Source organism: Squalius cephalus, assembly GCF_949319135.1.
Source record: "Squalius cephalus genome assembly, chromosome: 23".
NCBI classification, from domain to species: domain Eukaryota; kingdom Metazoa; phylum Chordata; class Actinopteri; order Cypriniformes; family Leuciscidae; genus Squalius; species Squalius cephalus.
Window position 1 is genome coordinate 29,792,768 of NC_137144.1, and position 24,043 is coordinate 29,816,810.

The 24,043-nt window shown below is 40.1% G+C and overlaps 1 protein-coding gene across 1 annotated transcript in view; it reads right to left on the minus strand.

Moving 5' to 3' along the window:
• Positions 1–6,266: 6,266 nt before the first annotated feature.
• The window catches only part of LOC307150986 (E3 ubiquitin-protein ligase RNF19B-like), a 37,683-nt gene continuing 19,906 nt past the window's right edge, over positions 6,267–24,043 (minus strand). The window contains exons 3-4 of the mRNA XM_079858696.1: positions 9,093–9,242; positions 6,267–8,346 (exon numbers count right to left, since the gene is read on the minus strand). Coding sequence (XP_079714822.1) covers positions 7,765–8,346; positions 9,093–9,242 — 732 coding nt within the window. The 3' untranslated portion in view covers positions 6,267–7,764. The remainder of the gene's footprint in view (positions 8,347–9,092; positions 9,243–24,043) is intronic.

A 24,043-nucleotide genomic window follows, 5' to 3' on the forward strand; every position in this document is an offset into this window, starting at 1 on the left:
TTCAAACAGAGACGGTGAAGGAGTGGAGCTTCGCCAGCAAATCTTTGAAAACACAAAAAATGAAACCTGCTGAATCTGACAGGATCATGTTGATCTTTGATGAAGTGACATATTTAGGCCGTTCTGCCTCGGCGGTCGAACAGCGCTCGTCACTGTCAAAATTAGTGAGATGGCCAATCAAATCAAAGAAGACGGGCCTTAATGTTCACAGAAGACGAGTGTGAAGTATTTTAGTTTTACCTTGAACAAGTGCTTGGTTAGATGTAAGGAGCTAAACATGTAATATTTGACAGCTGTTTTACAATAGAAATGTTCAACCACCCACAGTAATGATGCAAAATACTACACTTTTTTAATCAAATTTTATTTTGAATTGAAAACATGTTATTACAGTATGTACATGATTCATGTAATTCATAAATTAATGTAACGAGACAAGTAAAGTTTTGTGTTTTCAACATATTAGACATAAGAGTGAATGTGTGCATATTTGAAAATAAAATAGTATTTAAAAATGTTTAAACTGATTACTTGATTAGTTGAGTCAAACTACCCTTTAGAAGTGTGTGTACAACTGTAAAGTGATATTCAGAACTGTCTATTGATGACATAAGTATCATAGTGTAAATAATAAATGTTGACATATGTTTCTATTGCTGTTTACATTCTGTAAATCAAATGTTTTCAATATGAGAAAAATGTTGGGGTTACAAAAACAACATTTACCGTGATAAATACACAATGCTAACACGAACTGTTAAAGAAACATATGGAAACTGCTCTTGATGAATAGAAAGAACATCATACATGCATGCAAATCTTTCACAGCTAACACACATTTATCGGTAGGCCTACTTTTTTTTCATTTTTATTCGAAAAGATAAATTCGTTCCTAACATTAATAACACTGGTATTAAAACCCCTTGCCCGGCAGGGATCACTGGTGATCCCAAATCATAGTTGTTCAAAATGCATTACTCTTTTAAAACATCACACTCTTACTTGATCTGGACAAAATCAGCATCATAAGGAAGGTTTAAGACTCCAGCTTCAATATTTGACCACTGTTTATGATTAAACTGGTTTGCAGTGACATTAATTTCTTAATTTATGACAGGAGTGCAAAATAATTAATCTGTAACGTTCGTTATTTTGAATAGAATTAATCACTCACACAACATCCATTCTCGTCTTCTCCGGTTTATTTGTGCTCAAATACATATAATAAACAGAATCCGCCAGGGCAATTATTACAATGGTGCGCATATTTGGAGAAATATTGATTAATTATCATATGTTAGTAAAATATTTCGCCAATGCAGAATACAATTCCTATTCATTTCCACTGAATTAAAGCTCACACAGCGCACGCCACGGACCTTGTTATGTGTCTCCCCTTCCTGGTTTGCGTGAGAGCTGACCTCGGAGAAATATGATTCGGCTGTCCAGCTGTCAATAATCTCACGTGGTTCAACGTGACCTCTTCTGCATGACGCGTCCTGTGTATACTTCCTGATTCTGCACATTCATGATAAACAAAGCGAACGTGACATTTCTTCACCGAAACAAGTTCTAATAAATGCACAATTTAAGTAGGGGAGAACGAGGTAATGTGAGACATCGGGTAATGTGAGACACCCCCTATATCTAGGCAACGGAACACAATTTTGGTCATTTGACCATTATGTTTTCAAGCCCCTTCCATTTCACCTTGGCCATGAAGAAGAGGACCTCATGGTGCTGTAGTAAGCATGTTTTTTTCACAAAAATATTTTTTTTGTATGTAAAAGTACATTTTCTTGCTGTCAACTTAATCAACTGTTGTGCCAAAGCAAATTGATTCAGGTAGAAAAACTTATGTCATACATGTTGATGAACTACCAACATATAAAACCATGTGATGATGCTAGCTGAAGATAAGCCTGAATTGCTAAGAGAGATCGTTTTTTTCTAAAATGTGGCGGTGGGGTAAAGTGAGACAAATGCTGTGGGGTAAAGTGAGACATGAGGCACAAGTTAAGTTTAGTCTTAAACATATTTTAATGTAATATTACATGACATATGTTTTATTTTTAATGTCATAAACATAGTAGAAAAGCCATCATGCCAAGGCAATACACCAGGAAGAAAACCTGACGGCCCGAAGGAGAGGGTGCACTCCTCTGGGCCCCAGGCAACCCGGAGGCGCCTGTTTTCCATTACCTAGTCCGATAAGAGTGTCGTCTCCCTCCTCTACAACACCCCGAGCGTCCGTGTTTGGACCGTCGTTGCTCCAGCAGGTGTACGGATCTGACTTTGACCGGAGATGACCCACCCTCCCTGGGGCCGGCCCGGGAGGTCTGCGAGCATGGAGCTCTTCTTCAAATACAAGATATTTTTGGACATTTTTACAAGGAGGAATATCCTCCCGTGTGTCTTTCACCCCTAGCTCACCCAGGATGGTGCACGTTCACCGTTGTGCACGCCCTGGCACCGAGGGACTGGGTGTCCAAACCAGACCCTATTTACTGGAAGTCTCGCCCGCACAAAGTGCACTTTCTCTGGGCTGGGTCAGGCTGTTTCTCCACCCGGTCTGACCACCACGGTTCTCTGGTCCATGTTCCTTGTCCGAGCGGAGCATTGTCCCTCCTCCACAAAGACCCAAAGATCCATTTTAGGACTGACTTTGCTCCAGACGGAACTCCAGCGGTGGCGGACAAATCCGAATCTGGCTCAGGACGGGCCACTCTCCCTGGGCTGGCCAGGGGAGGTCTGACAGCATTGAGTTTTCCAAATGTATCACAATAATTTGGACATAGTTAATTTTTAGAATTTCCTCCAGTGTGCCATTCACCCTTAGCACGCCAAGGGCGTTGCACCTTCACTTGGATGCGCACCGGTGGGTCATCAAAAAATTGTGCTTAATTGACCAATCTCCATGATTCGGTTACTAGTCCGACATTAGTTCTGGAATGTGTGGTTGTTAAGCTAGCTGTCAAGATTCTTACGGTTACAACATGTGTTGTTATGGAAGTTTCAGAGTGGAAAAAGTAAGTGGATCATTTTACCCCCAGCTGGTTCACTTTACCCCCTTGATTTCTCTGGTCTGTCTCAGTTTACCCCTAAGCTGGGGTAAAGTGAGACACAAGACCACTTTTTTAAAAACAATCATATTTTCACTGCCCTTCGTCCTGAATACATTCTAATAATTTCCATTGCTAGGAAACATCCTGAATTAATGGGAAATGTGTAAATTTGACTGATATATCATTTTAGCTCGCTTAGAGGGTAACGAATGTAAAAAATGTCTCACTTTACCCCACTCTCCCCATGTGTGTTTTGTGTGTTATTTTCGTGCGATTTGGGGTATTTTTATATGAATAAAAAATAAAGGTAAGGATAAGCATAGCCCATAGCTTCATATAAAATGCTAAAAATAATATGCTAATATAAAAAAAAAAAAAATCAAAATCGTTTTCTGACTTGAAACCATTCTAAACCGCGACCGGAATATGATACAAACACTCGATGGTGTTTTAAAGTGAGCTTTAAATAAACGTGTAATATTAATAAATTAAATTGTGTCATGTAGCTTGAGGCTAACTGTTGTGCTAATGCACCTGCTGCAGGAGCTGTCAATAGAGGGTTTTCACGACGCGTCATCAATCCGGAAGTCGGCCATTTTGGAGGCACTGAACGTAAACAGTGCCATTGAACTGAACGGACTCGCAAATTTGGCTGATTATTGCTTCTGAAAAATGGTCAAGTTTTGGTCTGTACTCATCGGTCGCACCGAGAAAAAAACATTTCTAGTTCTATAGACTGCCGAAAGTTAAAGAGAAGAGTGCAAAAAACTGATGAAAGATGGCGTTTGTGGTTGAGAGAGGCACAGCATCAGCCACATGTGTAAATGAAGCGTTAACTATGGCTAAAATTTTGACGTAAAATAGTTAACTATGGGTACATACACACTGTCAATCCGATTATCTTTGTATCCGATTGGAATATGATCTAAAATGATGTCCACACTGTATTGCAACTGTTCAGGTCCGATTTGTGTGTCCACGCAGCTCTTTGACAACAAGGCAATGATGTTGCGTTGATGGAGGGGTTTGCATTTGCAATATAAATGTTTTCTTATTTAAATTTTACAATATGGAGATGTGTAGCCGCTGCGCTGGACTACTGCGTCTCGAGCTGCAGAACTGTAGGAGGCTGGTACTGTATGCACAACTCTTTTTCATCCGCGCCGGTTTCAAAATACTTTTCAAAAAAAATAATTTTCTGCTTGTCCGGCACTTGCAACAACACAGCCTTGTTTCGGCTGCAACTTTCAGCATGTTCCCTATAACAATGTCTGATGTTTACATTTTACGTGGCGTGAGAAAGTCACATAAACCACGCGAAAGAGCGTTCAGACTGGTGGATTTCCTGATATGTGATTTGAATAGGATATTAAACCACATAGGGATGTAGATTGAAACGGATTTCATGTGCTTTGGACTGACAATCTGAACGTAGCCAATGTCAAAATAGAAGTAAGGACTAGTTGGAGAAGCTAGCTCGTTCAGATCTTTACCACATATTGCCTTAAGTTTGTCAAAATGTTGAGCTCTTTCCTGCTTTAAGTCCTTCTCTATATGATTTTGCAGCTTCCATGTGTTGTTCCCGTGGTTTATACATCAGAAATTAGTGTAACAATGTGTTCAGTAGTACATAAACAGTGCAATCCATGCTGTTGTTCACATCCGAGTACCTCCAATATGGCCGCGCATCCGGGTAACTGACCAAATCGTGACGTAGGTGAAAACCCTCTATTCCATACAATCATTTTTTTAAAAATAATTCGCAATTAAAAGTTCCAAGAATATTTTTAGTTGTTTGTTTTCTAACAAGGCTTAAGTTAATAGGTGGATTATCCGTCTATGGGGGTTACACATTATGTGTCAATGGCTAAGCATTATGCCAGAAGAAAGGCTATAATGGCTGCATTCAAACAAAAGAATAAGGATAAAAGAATGATGAAGACCATCACAGGTGTGAAAGCTTGGTCGATTTAAATGAAAAGAACATGAATGTGCCAGTTCTCCTCGCCAGACATTAGTCAGAGACAGTAAATAGGTGTTTAGAGGGCAATAAACTATTTGGTGAGAAACTTGTTTGCCTTCTCTGAGAATTCTCCAAATTCTCCCCTGACATGGTCTCACAACAGGCTTCATAAAATGCATCATTTTAGAGACATCATCCTCAGAATTGAAATGAAGCATGACCACACTTGTGGCTACACTTTAGTTGTGGTTATAAGTTGCTATCCTAAATTCACATAATATTTTATACATTTAATAAATATATTCTTAATATTTGTTGTTTTTGTTTTTATGTTTGAGCTTATATACATCTCAATATTAAAGGGATAGTTCACTTTGAAATTAATTTTTGATATGTTTTAGCTTACCTCAAGGGCATCCAAGATGTAGGTGTCTTTGTTTCCGCAGTAGTTTCAATTTTGATATTTTTAGGTCAAACTGTTCTTGTCTGTCAGTCATATAATGCAGGTCTATGGTCACTGTCTCAAAACACAAGCACAGAGTCCAAATTAAAACAATTCCCCATCGTCCAAATGAAACAATTCCCCATCGTAAGTACACATTGATGGCCTAAGACACGAAACGAGCGGTTTGTGTGAGAAAACGAACAGTATTTATATCGTTGTTATCTCTTGAACACAGCACACGTCCAAATGATCTGACGGCGCGGGCGGGTATAGATATATACATAGATGTCGCCTTGGCTACGGTTTCGTTCCAATGAACTGCAGTAGCAAAGGCGACATCTATGTATATATATATACCCGCCCGCGCCGTCAGATCATTTGGACGTGTGCTGTGTTCAAGAGATAACAACGATATAAATACTGTTCGTTTTCTCACACAAACCGCTCGTTTCGTGTCTTAGGCCATCAATGTGATGGGGAATTGTTTCATTTGGACGATGGGGAATTGTTTTAATTTGGACTCTGCGCTTGTGTTTTGAGACAGTGACCACAGACCTGCATTATATGACTGACAGACAAGAACGGTTTGACCTAAAAATATCAAAATTGAAACTACTGCGGAAACAAAGACACCTACATCTTGGATGCCCTTGAGGTGAGCTAAAACATATCAAAAATTAATTTCAAAGTGAACTATCCCTTTAATAACAGTCTGGTTAATTTTGAGTCTTGAACTGTAAACTCTCAAGGGTTGGCTTTCTAAATATATGTTGGTTATGTGTCTATTCAGAATGACTTATGAGCAGCAACCTTTTTATTTTGGGTATGTCATGTATGCAGCACTTGCCAAAATTGGGGGTGAGGGGTAAGGGTAAAAGAATGCATCCTCTGATATTTTGTGTTAAAGATTCAACACCGTTGGGGTTTTTGGAACAAAACAGTACCGCAAATGACAATTCTATGATCTAATGACACAAAGATACATGATTTCTCGTGATTATAGGCACATCAAATTGATTCCAGACCAATAAAGCTATATAGGTATAGTATTTGGGAAAAGGGATCATGCACACAACAAGGAATACCTTTTAAACATTTTACAAGATGATTTTGATCCCACGTGGTCGGATCTGTGTCGTGTTTCTGTGTGTGTGTGTGTGCTGACAAAGTCCGAGAGTTCATGCCCGCAGCCTGAACTTTTGTCTCTCAAGCCGGGGGGGGGGGGGGGGGGGGGTTTGCTTATGTGTGTGTGGTTAACTGGATTTGATGAGATTACCGGCCAGCGCATGGTTTGGACATCTGGTCGGACACTGCCTTGTTGTTCTAAAGTGTTCTGAAGTGTAAATCAGTTAATTAAGAGATCCCTAGGGCTTTTTCGGAGTTGTAGACATTGCGGCGTCTGTGTTGCTGTGACTCCCCAGAGGGCAGTGAAACAAATGGTTTTTGTTGATTCAGGAATAAGAGATCTGTGTTTTTAGACGGTAATCAATGAGTTACTCACTGATAGGCGCCATTTGTTCTTTGTAGACAGTCCAGGAAGAACAGAGCCTGTTTGTTGATTGGAATGTCAAACAGCTTTAATCAGCGCAAGACACTATGTGCTTTGGTCTTGCTATCCAGGAGGACAGGGGTGGTGTAGATTAGACGGCATTAATTTAATCCCCATGCAGACCTGGCGATCTGCTTTCTGTTACAAAGGCTTCAGGACGTCCCAGAGTGTCCAGCAATACCCAGGACCTTTACTCCTGAGGAATCAGCTACAGTACGTAATCATGTCTCCACCAGTGCAGAACTGCTCAATATTGGCAGCAGGTGGTGTGAAGCATGCACACACAGGCCAAGACTTCTGGACAACAGCCTGGTGTCAAGAAGAGCAGCAAAGAAGCAACTTCTCCCCAACGAAAACATCAAGGACAGCCTGAAATTGGTGAAATTCCTGAAGGATTGGACAGCAGAAGATGGTGCGATGTTATTTTCTGAAGCTCCTTTACGACTATTTGGGACATCTATTGACTCTTTGCATAAATGTTTTTGCCTTTAAAACATATTAAAGTTTATGTTGCTTAACATTTTTTCAGCATACCACAGAAATGTGAAAAAATAACATACAAATGCTAAAGTAGCAAACTTTGTGAAAGAAAATTTATGTCACTGTCAATACTTTTATGTCTGCAGGGAAATTGGCTGTAAATACCCCCAAAAACTGTATTTGAATCATTTTAATATTCAGCCTTATGGTTTCTTTTAACTGCATAACGCATCTTGAAAAATACACAATGAGTTTCATACACTTACTTTAAGTCTAATAAATGAAGCAGATAAGCTAAACATGCAAAACATATCCAACATATCAAGAGTAATGTGCTTGTAATTTGTTTCGGCGTGCCTGTAATATTGTGATTCGATGTGCTTGTAATGTGTTGTTTATCTCTCCAGAGTGGAATAGATGTCTGTCGTGGAGCCACACCATCAGAGCAGAGAATATAGTAACTACTTGTCTTCAGACAGTCAGGTGTGAGCTTGAGACAGACAAAACAAAACTCTTTATTACACCGAGAGCACACTATGTTTTTACATTGCTCTGTGTTGTGGTTAAGCAGCAAACCACATGTTGGACAAGCACGAACCGCTGGACATTCAATGTTTTTTACAGATGGTAAAGTAATATTTGCACAATCTCTCAGCAGATCCAGCTCTCTGTTGCTGCAGTCGTCATTGTCACATCTATCAGATCGAGGACGCGGACCTTTCCACTTTCTCAGACACTGCCAGCAGAACTCAAAGGTTTTGCCCTTATTTACAGAGCAAATGGTGCATCTCACACTGAGATTAGACGAGTCTGATCTCTCGATGATCCAGTCACAACCAGGACACTGAAGAGAGAAAGAGCTTATGCATATAAAATAATGAACAATCCCATACATATTTCCTGTGTATCTGGACTATTGTTCATTACTGGCAGACAGTACAATGACCTTTTTGCTTGTGTTTTAGGTTTATGTTAGTGCATTTAACAGAAGACAGAAAGGAAAAGTGGTATCTTTATCAGAAAGTATTGATGATAGTTACAGCAGTGCAACAGAAAATAAGGAGGATAGAAGCATTGATTGTTGTGTAAGTCTAAACAGGTCAAAATCGAGTCACGTGTGTGGGCTACACTGAAAAAGAAGTGTCTTGTTGATTTTCATGTGTAGAAAACCAATTTTGGAAAATTATTTTACTTAAATATATGTAAACAATAAAGTCATTTATTTTTTCTAGCTGTGATTATATAATTAGTCCCATTGAGGGTTTAAAGCCATTTCAGAGCGCTCTCCAAAAGCCACGGCTCCTCCAAACCACATGAACACACTCAGCCAAAGCAGATTCAGCAAAGCGTCTTATGAGAGACGGCGTGATGCTCGTTGACGGTCTACAACTCTGCATGGCCTCATGGAACGTGCAGATGACGCGTGATGTCTGCGCGAGTAGGGTGCACGGAGTTATGGAAATACATAAACTAACAGGCAGGTAGACATCGCATTGGACAAAGAATATTTATGCAAAAAGTGTTTATGAATCAAATTGCCTACCCCACATTTATTTTATGACTTAGTAAATGTAAAGGAAAAATACTTACATTATTGATGTCTACTGTCTTTCTAGTAGCGTTGTTGGCAAGTCTTTCCTCAAAGTACTGCTGTTCTTCAGGTGTAAGTTTGGCTAATAGACGGACTTCAGTGTAAGACCACTGTTTTTCACATTTAGGGCATCTCAGCTCGGCTTTACCCTGAAAATGATCATAAGAGCAGTGCACTGAATCAAAAAAAATGTTGATTTAAAGATGATTTTACACAGTTTTCTCATAATTCTCACATACAAAAGCATTTTAGTGTCTACTCAAAATGCATATTATCCTTGTCTTGAGACTCTGAATAATGACCACTAGGGGCAAAGAGCTCATCTTTAGTAATGTCTTTGGTGTTTTTATCTTGTTTCCTATCTGCCAGTCACTTTGACATTGTTTCGATGTGATGATACTAGGGGTTACACTTGGGAGCCCCAAACACTTCTGATACTTCATTAAAGTCTGTGTGAACCGGAAGTTGCAAACGACTTTTCTCCAGTGTTGTGACGTATTTCCCAGTGAAAAGGAATATTGAACAGAGGGCAGGGTTTTACTGTAGCGCTCCTCCTCTCCATCTCTGCTCATAGCCGACTAACGGTTTGAGGGGAGTGGTTAAGCGTTTCCCAAACCAAGTCCTCAAACCTACATCATCAGAGAAGGGACGCCATTCCAGACCGGAAGTAAGTTTTCAGACTTTGATTAAAGATTACGACGGCAAACAAATTTTTTCTGTGTTTTAACTTGCACGTATTAATTGTTCACCACAAGACTAGTAATATGCGCTAACAAAGTAAATAGGGTCCATTTTGATTTCTGTTGGACTTTAAAGGAAAACTCCGACTTTTTGGGACTTTAGCTTATTCACAGTATCCCCCAGAGTTAGATAAGTCCATACATACCTTTTTCATTTCTGTGCGTTCTGTAAGTGTTATTTGACGCACCCACCGCTAGCCTAGCTTAGCACAAAGACTGGATGTAAATGGATAATGGTAGCATACTAATCCCAATAAGTGACACAATAATGCAAACATTTTCCTATTTACATGTTGTGATCTGTATAGTCACAGCGTGTACAAATAACAAGGCTATATGAGACAGAGACCATTTTTAATCGTATAAATACTGGGAACTATATTCTCACTAGGCGTAGGAGCACAGCTAACATTACTTGGGCGGAGTGATTAGCGCAGCACACGAGAGTGACGCCCTGTTGATGGTTCCGTAAACAAAACAAACGTGACTAACTAGCTAGTAGCGAACGCTATGAGCGAACGTGACTCGTGATCATGTCTGACTTTGAGGAATTGTCAGAGGAATTTTACTGTGTATCAAACCAAGATCCAGAACCATATAGTTTTGAGCCAGAATACACAGACGAGGAGTTACAAACTTTGGAAGCTGTTCATTAGCAAGTTGAATGTTACAGTCCTGAGAGTTACATTTAGCGCCGCTCATTTGTTATTGAGCGATACAGTGTGTTCATGACAACACAATAATAACAATAAAGGGGATACACGGAGCCCCTATTCACGTAATAGTGTAACTACTAAGGTTACATTACATTAGCATGGCACTGTTACAGTATGGCTAATGTTAGTCATCTCAAAACATAACGGAACACTTACCGCAGCAACAGGTGATCCAATTTGTCCTGTCTTTATTATCGGGATGGCTGTATCCTTTAGCACACGTTTCATGGTCCGTGTGGCAACTTGCATTTTTTCAAAATAGTCGTCTATAGTAAAATGTTCAGAGCAAACGAAATACTTCTTGATGCTGTTTACAGGTGTGTTTGTAGCCATCGATTCATCAGGTCAGCGTTTTTGGTTGGAATTATGAAACATCATAGTATTACCTGGTCTCCCCTGTTTATTGTCGCAGCTCTTTACAATACAGCGAACACCCATGATTGTAAACTTTGCATTTACTATCTAGTAATTGCTGACTCTATTACTCCAATTCTGAGCGAACTCTCTGCTCCTCACCACAGGGCATCTCGTGTGCTAAGCTGATCACTCCGCCCAAGTAGCTGTGCTCCTACGCCTAGTGAGAATATAGTTCCCAGTATTTATACGATTAAAAATGGTCTCTGTCTCATATAGCCTTGTTATTTGTACACGCTGTGACTATACAGATCACAACATGTAAATAGGAAAATGTTTGCATTATTTTGTCACTTATTGGGATTAGTATGCTACCATTATCCATTTACATCCAGTCTTTGTGCTAAGCTAGGCTAGCGGTGGGTGCGTCAAATAACACTTACAGAACGCACAGAAATGAAAAGGGTATGTATGGACTTATCTAACTCTGGGGGATACTGTGAATAAGCTAAAGTCCCAAAAAGTCAGAGTTTTCCTTTAAAGGCCAATGAGAGTTGGTTTATAGAATTTGCATGCCACTCCCTTATACATAAGGGTATAAAATAAGATGGCTTAGATCCACTTGTATTCAGATTTATTCTTCGGAGCCGAGTGGTTGAACGTGCATTACAGCAGTATCTTCCCAACGCTAAGTGCAGAGAGCTCCCCTGGGCGCTTCAGCAAAAGACCAGGGCCCGTATCCCTAAAGATTCTGAGAATCCTCTCAGAGAGCTCCTAACTTAACCTAAAAATTCCTTGCCAGGAGTTTTAGCTTAGAAGTGATTCCAGAACATTTTCAGTGAACTCTGAGCAAGGAATGGATGGAAAATCCTATCTTAGTGAGGAGGTGTGGTTGACCCCGTTGCTAGGTATGAGTCATCATTTCAAAAGCCGTGATTGGTTGATCCTACAAGTTTGATGAAAATGAACTTTTGGTGATAATGAGCAAAGGATGTACCCTCAAATCAATAAACATAATTACACACTCTAATCTTATGCAGACTGTAATTGTAAATAATATTTCACATTCAAGAAAATATCTGGAAAATGAATAGTAAGCTGTAGGGGTTATAGCCTAACATTAGAATCTAAAATATGTGAAAACTTAAGCTCATTACACCCTGTTCAAATAATGATTTGTGTCTTATTTGCTCATATTAATATCCTAGCTGGCATATTTTGTACTTTCACTCCCATATGGACCCCATTGAAAACAAGATGGCCTATCTCAAGGGGCTGTCCTTAATGAAGTAGAAATTGCAACGTTACAACTCAGTGTGGTCTTAACGAGGGTAACATGGCTCAGCTTTTATCAATGTCTGTGATTGCTGGCTGGTCTATTTATGAAGGCTTGTTAACAAATATCCTACAAACACAGAAAATGGAGAAAAAAAGGAATGTGCAGCTGCTTAGGGGAACTCCTAAGCCACTAAAAGTCCTCTTCCCTGCTCTTAGCAGATCTCGCCTTAGGAGCCCTTTTAAGCGCTAGGAATCTTGAGGAATAGCTTTTATATTAACTGGGATTTTCGTGTCACTTTTAGGGGAAATTCTAAGAAAACGTCATGACTCTGAGAATTTTCTTAGAATTTGGCCGCTAGGAGCCACTTTTTGCACAAAAATTCTTTAGGGATACGGGCCCAGTTCCCTTACCCCAGAGGGGTCGGCAGATGTGCCGGTGGGATCACCTTATTTTTTTTCGTATCAGTGCAAAAGAGACTTAAAATACTCAGTCGATTTTGGTCATACAGATAAGAGCAATACATCATTCAAAACTGAATAATTGTATTTGTGTACACTCACAATAACAACAAAACTTTGTGCTTTTGTAAAATAAAGAAAATAAACAGGGGGCAATTTCTGCTGTCAAACCTGTAAACATTACCTCGATAAACAAACCATCCAGCTTCATTGTGTTCACTGTTACGTCTAAGGACGTATTCATTGTTACATACCAAGAGTGGTGTGCATGTGTTTCTTTTTCTCTCTCTCCTTCTCTTGTGTGTCTGATTAATAGGATTAAGGGCTACCACCTGTGCTCGATTACCTGTGAGTGCTGCCCGCACACTGATTGGTGCGTGTCCTGAGGAGTCTGATACAAAACAGCAGAGAGAGCGTTGAGGAAGGAGAGACATCGCGGCGTTTGAGGTTGTTCCGTTCTCCAAACCCAGACGAGCGAATTGCGCTCTTTGGTGTATGGTCACAATGTGTGTGATAACGTGATTCTTGAATTTTTGTTATTTATGATCAGTTAAAGGTCCTCTAAGCGATCTCGGTTGGCGTAACCTCTTGTTGATGTTTGAATTATTATCAAACAAAACGGAGGCTAGCTAGACCCTCCCTCCTCCTCATCCGCGCACTAACCCCCGAACCCCACCCCCACATCATTCTTGTCGGTTATTGGCTGGAACAGTTTGGTATGTTTCGTGCTGCGGGTCGCTCTGTTTGTTGCTCAGTTTGTTTTTGCTGCAGTTTGTGGAGCGTGGGCTGTCTACAGAGACCGCGTTTTTTTACAGTGTGTTCAGGGGACAGGCAGCGAGCGGATAGTGAGGAGATGTTTGCGGTATGTGAAAAAAAAATGTTTGGCCTAAAAAACGCGTGAGATCGCTTAGAGGACCTTTAAGAGTTTATGGGTAAAGTAGGGCAGAGGATACCCATAACTTTTCTCCTGTTTATTGGTTAGTAAGGGAGAGAGATATATGTTGTTTTGTTTTGTTTTCTGTTGTGTATAGGTAAGTTAGTTATCCCCTTTTTAGGTAGAGGTTCTTTTTGTTTTGTTTTTGAGTTGGGCCCTCCTCCCGAGATAACATTTTTGTTTGGATTTATTTGTAATGTGTTTCTTTACTTTATATTATTATTTTATAACTCCTGCGGAAGTTATACAAATAAAAGGCAGACACGCCATTCGAAATTAAGATTTGGTTGTTTGTTTTTCCTGTGAATCTGGGACTGGAGAGTTGGAGATCCTCAAAGTCTCTCTGTTTTTATTGTCCGTCGTTCCCTATTTACCCCTAGATTAAGGGGAAGACGTAACAATTTGCTTTTCAACAAGTTTGGAAGAAGAAGCACTGAAAGGAATAAGTCTTGAATTTATCTCAGAAGAATAAGAATGTGACGCGACGCACGGCTTGATCTGGAGGATATCATTTCAGAGTAAGTATTTAATTCTTAAACTTTTACACGTTTTACTAGTTGGACTTTTACCAAACCATTTTGCCAATAAACAATAATTATTTTGTTTCTAAAATATAAAATGTTGTTTTTGAAAATACATACAAAGCATATATGTGTCTGTCTACAAAATACTGTTTTTTGTTTTGAGTGGGCAATATTGGTGATGGTTAATGTAATAATATAATTGTGAGAACAAATTTGTTTTGTTTTTTTACAGTGACCAGATACCTGCACCACTGATGAGTCCTGTCGCCTTAAACTTTCACACGAGTGTCTTCAGTTTTTCTCTGAGAGCGCTGTACCAACATCAGCAAGCTGTGATGGCAGGGCTGATGGCAGGGCAGTAAGCATGTATAAGCAATGTATAAGCACAGCACATAGCCCAGAACATGTTGATCAAGTAGGCTACTGTTCCTTAACAAAAATACTAAAGACAAAGTAGGCATGCTATTGTATCCTTGTAGTTTGTTTAGCGTTCACCTCAGACGGGCCTAAAGTTTGTCAGGGCCGGTAAAGTTACTCACATTGGATATAATTTATGAGCTATACTTGAAAACAACTTATGAGTTTACTACAGTTTTTTTTTGTTTACAGTATTTTAGAGCATACTATTTCAGTTTTATGAATGTTTACTTGATGTGCTTAATATTTTATTTACAACATACTCACTATTTCAGTTTTATAACATGTATTTACCTAATGCACTTTATTTTTTTGTGGCATCTACATTGTTAGTTAAAAGTGTTCAGTGACACAAAATGCACTCCATATCAGTGGAGTTATCAGTGTTCACTGTTCAGTGACGCTGTGCAATGCAAATTTGCTAATAAATTTAAGTAAAAGTTTCATTTTTCTCGTTTTAAGGGAAATAGGGTTGTAGCTCATTGTCTATGTTACTATGATTGAACAGAGGTGTAATTTGTGTTTTAACAAAGTTTAGCTCATAAGTTATTGATCCAGGAACTTCACTGAACTCCTTGAGATAAGCATTGAAGTTCAAACACTATGAAACGCTCCATTGTTAAAGTGTGGATCTGTCTGAAACACTGCCAGCAGGACATTAAACTGGAAGTGTCTGTCCAAGCTCACAACATGTCTTGCAAGGGAAAGCAAAAGTTTTGTAGCAAATAAAGGGCCTTGACTGCATTTTCCAGCATGAAGCTGCTTCAGGTACGAGAGGGACAGATTGAAATGGGAGAAGAAGCTGAGAGGATGGTTGGATTGGATGGATTTCATCTCGATTTTGAAATGAGAAGAATGGAGGAGCGGTGCCAATGCAGCCGTCTCATGCCCCCTCTCTTCCATAAAGTGGATAGTTTTCCTACAGGGCATCTGTATGTTTTTCAACATTGCTTTCCTTTAACTTTTTTACAAGGAAGCAGGGTTTGAAATGAACCCCTGCCAACCCGCCAAATGCAGGTAAAAATCTCAGGGCAGGTTTACTCACTGTGTTGGGGAAGTTCGTGTAAGCTAAATCCGTGCAAATTTAGCGCAAATACACACCTCGTGAGTCATCATGATATATTAAACACAGCGTATTGCACAGAATCTGCTCATATCTGCTTACGTGAACACACACATCACACACATCACCCGAGGCTATTAGCCCAGCACGGCACGGCCCGTTTAAAGCCCTGGCTCGCACTGGCCCGACAGTGGAAACGCGGCTATTGTGTGGCTATCTCACCGATATAGCATGGCATTTTCAGCCCTCGGACAGACCTTGCATTTCTACAGGAAGGGGTTGCCTTAGAAGAAGTGTCAAGGCATGTTCTTCCAACTCACCTGCCATCTCCTTGGGAGTCAGTAGTGAATGAATATGGAAATTTGAGTGTGTCGACAGAATACATTTTTGAGGCAGGGTTCGTACACAAATTTACCAATAAATTTCCATTATTTTTGCATGAATTGTGAGGCAAATACTCACGAAATGTCTGCAGTGCCCGCCACAATATCAGCATTGACTGGCACAAATAGAAAATAGAAACTATTCTCATAATAACAATGAAGTTCTTCATGTTTTGTTTTGCGCCATTGCTGTCAAACAAACTAAAATTGAAAGTGTGATAAGGCTTTGCGTCCTTATCAATAAACTGTCTGTTTGTGCAGTGCAGAAAGAAGTGTGCACTTTGCTCACTCAGTCAGCACATGGTCAACTCCAGGGGTTCAGTGGATGAATGCAGTACCTTGTCTCCCAGTACCTTGTCTGTAACCAAGTGCTGAACTAAATCAGAATACTATTTGTTACCAATAAAATGTTATCATTCACAAAAGTGTAGGATTGAGTGCGAAACAAACACAAATGAATCTTCCAGGTGAATTGTTCAAACATAATTTCTCACAGAACTGAACATTCCAGACACCAAATCACCAACCCCAGAGCCATAAAAGAAGGCTCCAGCCAGCCAGTCTCCGTTGACCAACGAAAACCCCCAGCTAAGAACTTTATGGCCATGCAAGCTTCAAAGAAGATGAGCCCAACTAAAGAAAGAACTGGTCAATGTAAGATAGCTTGGAAAAGAATGATTGGCTCAGAGATAGCACAATTCAGCCCGATCAAGATAACAGCAGGAGCTGCTCGAGCCCACAACATTCCAGACCCCTCCTTAAGGACCTCTGATAGACCTCAGGGTGTAAAATAGTTTCAAACCACAGAGCTGAGATTTTACCTATAACATAAATAAAATCATTCAAGAACAATTTTCAATGGACTTATAGATCAAGCATCATGCAACGACATGATTCTATATTGTTCCTACAATAGATGGGTGTATCTGATATGCTTAGATGCCATACAATTCATGTAATTGTTATTATTGTTAGATGTTTGAATGAAAATGTGTTGTGTTTCATATCAATATTATCGTATGTTCTTAATTCAAAGGATGGCTTGATTGAAATCTGTGGAAAATGTTTCGGATTCTTATAATAGTAATAATGTCTTAGCTGTGGCCTCTGTACTCTTTGCTAGAGCTTAGAGAGTAAGGAGAGCACAGATAAGCTTGATTTATGATAAGAAGTGAAGAGAACGCCACCTCCTAAACAAAGACAGTGTCTAATTGGTTAGAACTGATCCAGGAGGCTGGGCGGACTTTTGAGTTTAAAATCTTAACACCAGAACAAAGTAGAGTTTTAGTGCAGAACCAAAAATGCAGCGGGAGATGAAGATCTAAGACAGACCAGGAACCATGTAAACGCGCAGACGAAACAACCCAAATCAAGATCTGGAGAACATGGGTTAAACAGCTTCATTCAAGCCATCATCTACTCCTCTCAATTTCCTTTCTTTTCTTAGTTTCCTTTCTTTTCCGTTGTGAGTCTCGGTTCTAAGTTAAGTTTTGCGACAAGATTTCGAGCCACGTTTCTTCTGCAAAGCCAGCTTCAAACAAAGACTTTCATTCCGCCAGCACGCCACGTGACTGACCACGTGACCCAGACATCAGGCACGAGGAGACCAGCCAAGAACGACCGGGAAAACCCCTTTCACGCAACAAAAGGGAATCCCCAAAAGCAAAGACAAGCAAGTACTGCCTCCAGACTCTTAAGCTGAACTGGTGTATTTGATACAGATTTAATAACCTAGGAAACGATAGGTTAAACTAATGATTGATGGTTCATTCAGGTTGTGTCTTATAAGTGCATAGAAACTTGGGATTACATCATCTCACTCTTAAACTCACTCTTAAAACTTAATCTTTCCTTACTCTTTTCTTTCTGCAACGCGTATGAATGTGTATGTGTGTGTTTGTGTTAGATATTAGTTTTATGTGTTAGAATAATCAATAAAGTCTTGTTTGTATTCTAAAGAGAAATATTACTTGTGTTATTGTGCTTACAAATTTAATGTCTTAAACTTCTGATCTAAGTTACCTTGCTAACTATATAGTGTTTCACTATAGTTCGGATATTTATATCCGTTGCAGAGTTGATAGTTACAGCCAGTTCAAATGAACCGCGAACGAGTCATTTGCTCGGTTGTAATAAGTGACTCTTTTGAATTCCCTATAAATTAATTAATAAATCCTTTGAGCTAAATTGTAATCACTACAAATTACAAATATCCTACATTATATTGGTGGAGAATGCGGGCAGTTTAACCTAAAATTGTAAGCATATACGAAGTAATTATATTTTCATAGTAGCCTATGCGGAGGAGAGATCCGAACCTCCGAGTCTGTGTGTATGACGTATGCAGCGCGCGCCGCGCGCTCTGTTTGAATGAATGTCTGTGCTTGAGCTGTTACTCTAGTCTAGTCTGCCTTCCCATTTTATTCTTTTTATTTGTTATTTTATTCAAACTGCAGTAAAATAACCCAAGATATAAGATCCCACGCAACGATAAGGTAACAATTGAGCGTGTCCCTCGATTCTGAAATACTTTAATTATAGCTTAAGACATCTGCGTGTTCCAGAGTCTTTCAAATAGCTATAACGTTATGTGTGTTTGTATCAGTCAGAGAGCTGAATGAAATTAAAACTGCAGTAATTAAAATAACCATATTAGAACGAATATCCTCCTCATAGAGCGATGAGCGTGGTTCTAACGTTATTTATCTGATTCACCGTGCGTGTTCCACGGCGATGCGTGATAAACATCATAAGTATAACCTTATATTTGTCTGACTCAGTGCGTGTTCCACTGGGACGAATATTCTCCTCACAGATTAGTCTTTATTTCTCAGATTGTCAGTGCGTGTTCCACGGCAATCCCAGTGATATAAGCTTCTGTGACTTTGTCTGTTCAATTAATTCGTGTAAACACTGCGTATGTCCGAGTGTAGTTAAATAGGAATTATTTAAAGTTGTGTTCAAGTAAAGCTTGATGTTGAAACTCAACCAACAGTTAAAAACCCTGTTGTTTTTGTGTGCTCGGATAACATTGCACAGAGACGTCGATCCGCCGAGATCGCTATAGTACAGCACAAAGCTGTCCTTTAAAGTTAATCACTCTTAAACAACTGAGTGAAGCCCCACGTCGTAAAACAGCTACGAGTGGTGTCCTTTAGTGCACAGTTTGAAATGCGCCGTCATTTCACGTAATACGACTGTACGTGCATATTCTCCAAACATTGCTGAAATGTGCCGACATTTCATGTAACTGCTTATTTGTTTACAAACTGCAATTCACAGTTCGCCCACTAGCGTTTGTTTTGTCGCCATAGTTACAACCGTGACACGGAAGTCTTAACCAACGTTTCCGGGAGAACTCTGACCCCTCCTAAACAAACCCTTTGGTGGCTAGGCTAGCTAAGCTAAAGCTAAGCTAAGTAGTTGTTTACATTGAGGCCTAACCTATGCTAAAGCCTTAAGCATTATTTACAGTTATCATTAATATTAACATCTGTGGTTAAAGTGTCTGTTTGAACAACGTTAAAGTGATTTAACCATTTAAACACCTCGACTGTTACACCTGTTGGTCTTCTCTTCTTTCCTATTTTACCTGTCTCATATTTTGTTTACCTGCATTTTACTTGAAAAAGAAAATACTGGTTTATGATTATTAATTGTCAAATTCTAATTTGATTTAAAAAGGGAAATATTAAATTAAAATTTAAATTCTATTTTTCTAAACAGGTAATTTCTAATGATTTCTAGATTTATTTTTAATAATTCTAATTTCATAATTTTCATAATTTCTAAAATTCTCTTTTAGATCCAATCACTTCAGGTGAATGAGTCTTGAACGGTAAAAGTTAAGAACTTATTCCACCAACATTTTCCCTATTACAAAATATTGTTAGTCTCATACTTGCTCATTTATTGTTATTGCGTTGTATCCCCCGTTTCTCCTTTCTTTTTGTCACGGTTATAAACTTAACCAGTCTATTTGATTTACTCATTTACCTCTTTATTTAATTTCCCTTTTTCTTATTTTGTCCAGTACATTTTTACTTTCTTTCATCTTTATTACCTTTTTCTTTTCTTTTTATTTCTAGCTCGGGAGTAACACACCTGAGCCTCAATAGGAGACATTGGTATCTCACTACAAGTTTCAAATAAATCAGAGATAACCCTCTCTTACAAAGTTTTATTTTTGAATGTTTAGTTGTTGGCAACTATCAATTCTATACTCGTAGTTCAACAAAGGCTCCAGAGCCATTTGTGGATCCAATCTCCTTCCCTCCTTTCCTTCTTACATCCTTCCTGTTCTGTCCTGCTTTCCCATCCTTCACATTTGTAGGAAACAAACCTGGAAGAACCATCAATCGAGTCTAAAGAAAGAGAAAGATAATTTTTCCAAAGGAAACAATTATTAGGTATTTGATTTGTAATCAAACCCTCTCTTGTTCTCCATACTCTCCCTGCATCTGTAAACGCAATTTACAATTTGACATCTTATCCAAGATCAATTAACAGAGACAAGTGTTGAGCAACCGTCGCCTTCAAAGCATCCCAGCAGAGCTGTAAGCGGTCCAAACTGAAGGTGTGTCAATCCTGTCAAACTTAGAAAAAAGGTATCAGCATTATTATTGTATTATTTTTCCTTGTAAACATAAACAATAATATTGTTTACCTTTCTGGAAACAGATTCTCACCGATAGGAAGCATTTACGAGAAAAATAATATTTCTCCTACTTAAGAATTTTCTTTCTTGTTTTATTGAAATTGGTTTTAACCTCTCTCTCTTTTCCCCTTACTCAGTTGAGTGACACATCACGAGTTTAAATCAGCTTTTCATTGATAGAAAATATTTATAGAAATATTTCTCCCATTGAAAAAAAAAAAACTTTTCCTTTCAATTGAGATTTGTTTGAACCTTTTTCTCTCTTTTTCTCTCTCTTTCCCTCACTCAGTTGAGTGACGAAGTTTCCACATCACTAACCTACCTGTCTACACTGAGACCAACACTTAGACATTACAACACTTCACTATTGTTGTACAGTCACTGAAACGACACTTAGCTGTTCAACCACATACAGGCTTACACCCCACACAGATCTGTGTCAGTCTCTTCACCCCAGCGTGCCAACATGTCGCGGACAACAAACCCCACTGACGTGGACGCCTGGCTCAGAGGCATTACAGACTGCCTCACACCAAAGACAATTGAACTGTTATTATTTTTAATAATAATCATAATTCTGAGAAGACTCCTGACACATGATTCAAGCCAGAATCAGAACCACAACCACGTGGAACTAACCAAGATCATCTGTTCCCTAAGCAATGCCTTCACAGCCCAGCTGACACTAAGCGACAAGCACCTCACCCACCTTCAGGAGGAGCTGACACGTGCCCAGAGCCGCATGGACAAGCTGGAAGTGAAAGTCCAGGACGACTTCAAGCGTCAGACTGCTGAGTTCCTGAGAGAGCTGATGCACACCCAACGCTGCACAGACCAGCTCAAAACGAAAGCTCAAGACAAACTCATGCCTGATGTAGTGGAGCAAGAAACAAAGAAGCAAGTTGACAAGCTCCAAGAAGCCCTTGCAGTCACTGAACGTGACAAACAAGAATTAAAGACTGCCCAGATGCACCTGGTAAACCAACTCCAGGCTGCTGAACATCAGCTAGAGAAAGCTAAAGCTGACATTAAAGACAAGAACTCTAAAATTAATGCTCTGAAAGACCACCTGGAAAGTTGCAGTGCTGACATTGATCATCTGACCCAACAGCGAGATGACGCCAACGACGAGCTCTACGCGGTCAGAGATGAACTCCAGCACATCTTCCAACAGAAACCAGAGCCAAGAAGGGAGAGACCTCCCTCAGCATCACCACTGCTGAGCAGAACAGAGTCCTCCATCCAAGAACTGCCATACAACAGAAAAGGTGAATGGCCGCAACCCAAAACATCACCAGCCTTCACCACAGAACTGTTCACTGCCAACAAACAACGAGAGCTCATCCAGGCAGACTCCAAAGCTGCACAGGGGATGACCTTTAAAGATCTCAACCAGCTGGTTAAGAATATCACTCAGTTCAACCCGAACTCCACGGAGGGCCAAGACATTGAAGCCTACATCCGAGATATCAACTTCCACCTAGAGGTGAGACCACATGTGACTGACAGAGACAGGTTATACCTCCTCCGATCCACATCCGGTCCAGAGGTACGAAGCTTCCTAGACCGACAACCTGCTCATGTAAAGTCAAACTTCCAGCTACTATGTGAGACACTGATAAAAGAATTCACAGGCCCAGAGTCGGAACACGGTGTGTTAATCGCCTTGGAAACCAAACAAGGTCGACACGAGACTCCCCAAGCCTACTACCAGCGTTTTCGACAAGCCTTCTTTGGTGCACATAACTCACCTGAACATGAAGAGGATGTGAATTTCAAAACCCTTTTTCTGAGGAACCTGCATCCTGGATTGAGTCATCATCTTCATGTCATGGCCAGCGCAGACACAATGACAATTCAACAGCTACGTGACCTGACGCACAAAGCCTACATCAAACAAAAGATGTCCTCAAAGAAAGGTTTGAAAACATCCACAGTGTCAAACTCCATCAGCCAAGACACAAGCCTTGCACTGGAAGACACCCAGTGGCAGGACAACACCACAGTCCTTCGCAAGGTGCACAGAGAACGTGACCCCCAGGCCAATGACGGCTACCACACCAACCGCATGGAAAAGCCATGGGACCAGCCACGTTTCTCAATGAACCCACAAGAAGGAAACAACTGGAATCCTAACTGGACGTCCAAAGGCTGTCATCCAACGCATCCAAAAGCATTCAATGTGAGTAATCGACGACGAAACTCACCTCGGCACCACTCAGTCAAACACAACACTGAGTGTGCCCAAGAACAAGACAGTTTACCCTCAGAAGACATGGAGCAACTAATGAGGCAAATGAAAGTGTTCATAGAAAACAAGCTGAACACGAATGACCAACAAGATGAGTCAAATTCGCTATGACTAGCGATGGAACGGAAGACCAATGATCATCTGGTACACCTTCATAATGAAGATGACGACCACCTGTTCTACAACAACACAGAACAGAGGGGTCTCTCAAAGCCAACCACTGACAAACACCCAGAGGTACCAGAAAACACCACACTGGCTTCCCATCACTCACAAAGAAACCATCACACAAGCTCCAAACTCAAGAACCACGTGTGTGCTACAGTAACCACGGTAAGCACAGAAGGTCAGAAAGTCTGTCACAACCAGAAGGCATCAGAAGAGGAATGCAACAACGGAGACAAAGTTTTGCACCACAGCGTCACGCTTCCATGCCAAACTGCCTCCCAATGTCTGCCAGAGAACTTCCTGCCTTACTAGACTGACCCCCAGCAGATCATAGAAGATCCCTTTTCTAAGGCAAAGATGCAACAAGCCAATCTTCATCTAAGCTCATCAAAGCTAAGCCAAGAAGCACGTGGGCAAGCCTTCAAGAAAAGGGGGGAGCAAAACAGACTGAGACAGATCTGACCATACATACATACATACATACATGCATGCATACATACATACATACATACATGCACTACACTACGCCACTAACATGCTCACTAACACGTAGAGGTTAACCACATCTACCATGGAAAACATTCAACAAACATGTTTTCCCCACAGGTAGAAAACTAACTTCAGAAACTAGCTTAACGACTTAGCTACACTTACCATAGGAAACATACTAGCTATCCATCCAACAAGTAGAACACCTCTCATTACCCTGTGATACCTGACACCTTAGCTGCACAACAGTAGTTATAAGCCATACTAGGAACACTCAATTGTTTTGTTTTACCTCTTCCTTAACTTTCCTTCTTCTTTTATTAGGTAAAATGCATGTCTACCCCCTTAAGGGTCAAGGTCATGGTAGTAGGATTGACGCACCACGCCTGACACTTGTAAGCCGCCTTAAAACGAATGTGAGCCAGAGAGCTCCATGCATGATGGGTCACATAATTGTTACCACAAATTATGTCACCAGAAAATAAAAGGTAAAACGTCTTTACGTAAAACAACTTAG